The sequence below is a fragment of the Pelmatolapia mariae genome, unplaced genomic scaffold (genome assembly GCF_036321145.2).
Source record: "Pelmatolapia mariae isolate MD_Pm_ZW unplaced genomic scaffold, Pm_UMD_F_2 NODE_ptg000448l+_length_30240_cov_1, whole genome shotgun sequence".
In the NCBI taxonomy this organism is placed as follows: domain Eukaryota; kingdom Metazoa; phylum Chordata; class Actinopteri; order Cichliformes; family Cichlidae; genus Pelmatolapia; species Pelmatolapia mariae.
The window spans coordinates 23,451-30,240 of record NW_027052133.1 but is presented as its reverse complement, the minus strand read 5'-3'; the positions used below and the strand labels follow the sequence as shown (position 1 = coordinate 30,240).

Sequence of the window (6,790 nt, the reverse complement as noted above, 5' to 3'; positions counted from 1 at the left end):
TTTCTCTCTGGCTCTGAACTCTCTGTCAGATCGCACCATGTCTGAGCTGGCAACCATGAGGGGAAGAAAAAGGGGAAAGACCCCAAACAGAGGGCTCCCCTTCCCCTTCAAAGCTTACGAAAGAGTAAATCTTCCCGAGTCACTCGACTGGAGGCTTTATGGTGTGTATAAGCTTTAAATATTCACCAAAGATGCATCTGTGAGGAAGTTTTGTTTTTTCACCTTAACTCTGGCCTCCCAGGCGCCGTGACCCCAGTAAAGGACCAGGCCATCTGTGGCTCCTGCTGGAGCTTTGCCACCACTGGAGCAGTAGAGGGCGCTCTCTTCTTAAAGGTAAAAAGGATAGGAGGCAGCTTGCTGCACAGTCCTTGGCCCCATTCCAGTGTCTTCGAATAATGGGGCTCCTTCCCTATTCTCTTTGAAGCCGCAGATGCTCAGCTTGATGCTTCATCTGTTCTTGTTTGGGTTTATTTCCATTGCACTTACGTTTGGTATAAATCTATAGTTTCTGATGTTTTAGGGAGAAATTAGGTTTTATTTTAATTCTCCTTGTATGGAAGTGGCTCGTGCAGGCAGAAGAATATGCCCAATGAAATTAATAAAATACAAAGATGCAAATTATTCAAGGTGCAGGATTGATATAGATTCTTTGTGACAAAACCAGCAGAATCATTTGCAAAATTTAAAAAAACCATTTGTAAATTAGATAGATGTGACAGTCTGTCACATTTATTCAGTGTAGTGCCGCTGTTTGAGTCTACTGACCTTTTTTAAAAAACAAACAAACAAACTTCTCTCTGAAGTGCAGCCCTCCTTTTGGGGGCAGGTCCACAGGAAGATTCATTGTGTAACTTCAGTCGTGTTGGACGGGCTTTACAGTGTGTGTGTCTGTGTGAATGAATGAATCTGAGGGGACGTCAGCTTTGGGCTGCCTCCATCCCGTAGAAAGCTGAGCTCAAAGGCATTCCTTATCCCGTGTTGCCTAGCAACTTGATCCAAACATTGGATCAGTTTATTGGGACTTGACGGCACCCCATTGAAGTGACCGAATTCTGTGTCTCTCCCTCACATAGGAGACTCTTAATTATGTGTCTTGCCCCTGGCCTGTAGCTCTGTAACTCCTAGGCTGAGGTCCAGTGATGGAGGCAGTCTCAGGTCTAATACTTACATTAAAGCTCCTGCTTCATCGCAGTGCAGTAACAACATTTAAACATTTACTGAAGTAAAATGTTTTTGCATCGCAGTATGCTTAAGGTGCTGCTGGAAAGCTTGGAAATTTCCCACTGAGTATCAGTAAAATCTGATCTTAGTATTTATTTACACATCTAGTTTTAAATTACTGATCAGAAAATGCAAAGTACATAACGAACACCAAAATCCAGGATCGAAAAGTAAAGTGAATGTGGAAGTGAGCCCCTTGAGACTGGCTCCAAAGGCAATTCACTCTAATATAAAAGATCGATAGAGCCTCTGGGTCTGAAAAGTGAAGCAACTGCAAGTTTATTCTTTTTTAAAGCCACCAGGGAGGTGATATCTGTGATTTTAAAAATACTCCTGCCTTATAAAAGTCTGTAGGAGAAGAGCCCATAAATCTTTATCCCTTTTGTAAATTTTAGTCATTTGAAGTGTCAGAAAGGAGGATTATCCAGGACATGCTCCTCGGCATCAGCGCGGTTTCACGGTCAGATTACCCCTCGCTGTCACATGTGGTTCAAAACACCAAGATGATGTTGCAATGAGATTTCACAATGCAGTAGGTAACTTTGTGGTAGTTACGTCCTTGTTTCACACTGTCAGTGGTCGTGATAGACTTCCATGTAAAAATGTCCAACTTTAAACCAAAACATGTTTTTAAGGTCTGGTTTTGGTCTCTGTAGCTACTTCTTGTTTAGCGATGTATAAATATACAAATGTAAGGGATTCATCCGTGTAATAACCTTAACATTTCTCACTGAGGTAAAGCAGCCTGAACTGCTAATTGCTCTGCAGTAATTGTAAGAACAGTTTGGTTTGGCTTGGAGGAAGTACTGCTGTGAGGCTGCAGCAGGTCGCCTTTGAACCTGAGCGATGCAGTGACCCTTTCCCCACGGGCAGGTTCATAAACAGAGCCACTCAGTGGGGGGGCACGCTTTGAATTTAGTTCTTCGTGATCTCACAGCATCTGCCTAGAAACCTGTAGATTGCAGCTGGAGTAAAAATGGTGTAGGAATGAAAGCCGATTATAAATGTTTAGCTGTCTTGTTTGTGTTTCATATAATCAAATGTCAATAAAGTGGATCAGTGGATTAAAATGTCTGCATTTTATTACAGTGTGATTCATGATTAGTGCAGAGTAAGCGCAGGCTGCTGATGATCATACCGAGTGTAATCATACTTTTGCTCGTGTCTTTCAGACGGGCTCCCTGCAGGTTCTGTCTCAGCAGATGCTGATCGACTGCTCCTGGGGTTTCGGTAATAACGGCTGCGATGGCGGGGAGGAGTGGAGAGCGTACGAGTGGATCATGAAGCACGGAGGCATTGCCACAATGGAAACATATGGCGCCTACATGGGAATGGTGAGATGATTTCACAACAACAAATCAAAAATTAAAAAGAGCTTGAGCCGTTTCACGACGTTAATAGTGTAATTCTACAAATCTTATAATTGTGGCATTAACGGCATGTTTGATTTCAGGCTCAGGAAGCCTGTCTTACAGTTAAACAAGCTTTTGACCAGAGATTGTTTCATGTGTCTCTTAAATACTTAAAGCATTCGGAAAGTTACTGTCAGTTTGCCCCACTGTGTATAACTGTGTATTTATTAACATCAACGGAAGAGACTGACTTCCAGTGACCCGTGATTATCCCAAATTGCTCCGGAGTCACCCGAAAGTAGCGACACCTGAACAGTATTTTGCAAAATTCAGTCATAAATCTAGCATGCTCTAACTAAGCAGACATAGATCTGCTGTTAAAGAGTAGTATTAAATATTATACATGTATTTAAAAATAAACTATGTGATGTCTGTTCATGTCTTTAACCCAGCTGCACCACATGTGCTAGGTCACAAAAAAACAGAGGTGGATGACAAGTTGAAATGACAACTGGTGGTGTGTATAAATTGCCTTTACTGGGCAGCTATTCTACCACTCTCTTCAGTGCTCCTTGTTAAGTTTTCCTTTGTAATAAAACAGCAATTTTAAGGTCCAGAAATATTCAGAACCCAAACAAAGATTCACATTTTGTTCCAATAATTCCTCCCCTCTGGTATTCCAAATAAAATAACATTCCTTGCAGCTATCATAGAATCAACAGGAGCAAAACATCAAACTTTCTTTCTGTGTTAAATAATGGATTGTTTTTCCATTAATTTGCCCTCCACAAACCCCAGTAAATCACATGTGTATGATTCATTTCAATACATTCTTCCCTAAACGTTAAAGCAAAACCTACAAATTTATATTTAAAAAACAAGCCAGCAGAATAACTGCCTGCTTGTTTCATTTACCAACTTGGGACAGCACCTCCTTATTAACAGTGGATTTCAACACAAAAGAGGATTTCGAGAAGCTGTGAGAAAGTTCTTAAAAATATTTTTTTCTCTCTGAATAGAACGGATTTTGCCACGTGAACTCATCCGAGCTCACCGCACGTATCCAGAGCTACACGAACGTCACGTCTGGCGATCAGCTGGCCCTCAAGCAAGCGCTCTTCAAAAACGGCCCCGTAGCCGTGAGTATCGACGCATCACACCGCTCGTTTGTTTTCTACAGCCACGGCGTCTACTACGAACCTGCTTGTGGTGAGTTTTTTTCTTTCCCCAGTGATTACGTTTACAACTATCCTTCACGCTCACAACAACGTAACTCGCTGGTTCTGTTTTTCAGGGAACACTGTGGATGATCTGGACCATGCTGTGCTTGCAGTGGGATATGGCACCCTGAATGGAGAGCCATACTGGCTCATCAAGAACTCTTGGTCCACATACTGGGGCAATGATGGCTACATCCTCATGTCTATGAAGGACAACAACTGTGGTGTTGCCACTGATGCTACATATGTTACACTGGCATAGACTGTGTCTTCTTTTAAAGCCTTTATGTTGCTGTTGATGCCACTTCATGACTGCTGAATTACACTTAATCTTGATGTGTGTGTTAGGCCAGCTTTATGGGGAAAAAAATCCTAAGAACTTATCGTGGACTGAACTAAACATGACGGCCTGATTGGGAGGAGACAGCACTACAGTGTGTTGCATTGATAACAAGACAAACTGGATCATTGTGAAGTAAAAAGTGTTACGTCCCGATAATCAATTTTGTCTCTGTGATGTTAGTTTTTTTAATTGCTGCTGGAAGGCAGAATTTTTATTGAAAACAAATTTAAATAAATTTGCTGGTCCCAGGAAGTTATTAACTCCGTTGCTTTGTCTGTTTCTACTTGGTGGCACACAAACACACACAGAACAAGTTCACTCAGTCATTAAAATTTTACTGCTCAAGGCGCACTGGCTCAATGCCCTTATTTCAGGTAAGTCACAAATTTCCACTCGTCCTTTACAGACAAATTATTCCTGCTATAAAAAGAAGTTGCATTTGTGCTGACATCTAACATCACATGCTGTGGTCAGCATTAAGGCGTGCACTCTCACATCATGCATATCGACATTTATACAATCGGTTTCTTTAATTTCTTTGCAACAGGAATTTAGTATGTTTTTTTAAATCTACACAAATTTTTACAACAAATTGTTTTCACAATGGAACATAGAAATAATATCAAGTGTTTCAGCTGACTTTACTATTTTCTTTTCTTTTTAAAAAAAATTGATGGAAGGTCACAAAAATATGAAGTCATACAGGAACATGATAAAGAAATGATGCCGTCTTCTGATGATGCCGGAAAAATTGGAAAACTGCTCTGTGGTCAGAAATGTGAAATTCCTTTTGAAAAACATGAGCGTCATGTCCTCCCGGATAAATCCTGCGTCTTTCACAGTGTGTGAGTGCATCAGGGGCTGTGCAATTGGCAGCTTACACATCTGAAAAGGCACCTTTAGTGCTGAATGGCATATACATACGTATGAGGGCCCAAAATAAAAAAGCAGGGTGGGTATAAAATTTTGAGAAAAAACTCAAGATTTTTGACATTAAAGTGGCAAATCTGAGAGAGAACATCGAGCCTACAGTGCTTTCAATCCTTCAAACCATGAGGATTGAATACTTTAATAATCTGTTGGATTGCGTCCTGATGTACCACAAGTCCTCAAGATATCAACTGTGCTGTAGTACTTCACACACAGGCTGTTACCTCATCCAAGTCAGTGTGTTTTCTCCTGAATAGCAGTTCACGACAACGACTCTTTGAAGCTCAGACGCTTTTGAAAATGTGGTGATTCTGAACTTAAATCACAAGGATTTCTTTATTGCAAAGTCCAATTGAAAAGTATAATTAAATTAGGTCATCTAAGAAAAAGGTTATTTTTTGTGTTATTCCTGGCAAATTTGCCATTTTTCTCATAAATTTGCCACTTTAATGTAAAACATGTTGGGGGTTTTTTCCATTTTTTTCTTGGAATTTAGCCTGCAGTCCAGACCTTCCAGCAACAGAAAGCATTTGCCACATCATGAAGAGAACAAGATATAAAGACTCAGGATGGATGAGCAGCTAGAATCATTTTTTTCTCAGTTTGAATGTTTCATATTGTTTCCATATTCTATTGTCAATCAAATGTGGGTTTATGAGGTTTGGTAATCATTGCATTTTATTTCTATTTACATTTTACAGTTGGACATGTAAATTCTTGTGCCTGAGTAACAGCACAAACATACGGTGTTGTGTAAAAGTATTTGCCCGCTTCCTGATTCCCTCTTTTCTTTTTGCTCATCTGTCACAATGTTTCAGATCATTAAACTAATTGTAATATTAGACAAAGATAACCAGAGTAAACACAAAATGCAGTTTTTAAATGATCATTTCATTAAATGTGTAAAAATAAAATCATGAAGGGGCACAAATACTTCTTCACAGGACTGTATGGCATCATATTGCACATTCAAGTGCATCCGATACATGAATCGAATTTCTTCTATAATTCATAACAATAACAGCCCTTGATTGCTTGTGAAGACTCATTGAGTGTTATCATTGATACATGCTGCAGTCCATTTGTATTGGACAATAATAAAAGGAGAACAAATCTAAAAACAACAACAACAACAACAATGCTGAAATCAAATATTCTTCCACATGCTGATAACAGTCAAATCTTTTTTTTCATCCAAATCTATTAAATACAGCAGTCTAACCAAAAGGCTTCATTAGTGCATGCAGTCTCTCTTGACTAGTTTCATTTTTCTTGGCTTGAGACGAGGATGAGGCAGTTGCTTGCAATATAAATTTGTGCTACAACCAACATATGCCCAAAACAAAAACACTTTCATACAAAAATATCAAACATGTTTCTTTGAACAAAATGTTTAAAATGCAGTAATAATGTTTGGAGAATAGGTGTGCTGCCTTTGGCAGTCTGCTAGTCTTCTTCTCCAGTCTTTAAATAACGTTTAGTTGTGCGTTCGGCCCCCCACAATCACAAGAACAGCGTGTCCAGGGATTTTGCCCTGAACAGCAACCGCACACCCAGTGAAAACAATACCTAATTTTAAGTGGTGCGAAACACAGTCCGGAGATCTTTGCTAATTTATAGCACGCAGCACACAGTGGGCCTATGCCCAGATCAACAATCAGCACCGTTACAGTCACGTGAAACAGAAAGTTTTCACTGGACTTCACGCTGCCCGTGAAGACCCA

The 6,790-nt window shown here is 40.0% G+C and overlaps 1 protein-coding gene across 1 annotated transcript; it reads left to right on the top strand.

Annotated features, from left to right (window-relative positions):
* Positions 1-8: 8 nt before the first annotated feature.
* On the top strand, positions 9-4,383 carry LOC134623163 (procathepsin L). Its single transcript, XM_063468363.2, has 5 exons — positions 9-161; positions 242-333; positions 2,394-2,555; positions 3,593-3,782; positions 3,868-4,383. Exons 1-5 carry the CDS (start codon positions 38-40, stop codon positions 4,053-4,055), a joined length of 756 nt encoding a protein of 251 aa, XP_063324433.1. The 5' UTR covers positions 9-37; the 3' UTR covers positions 4,056-4,383.
* The last annotated feature ends 2,407 nt before the right edge of the window (positions 4,384-6,790 follow it).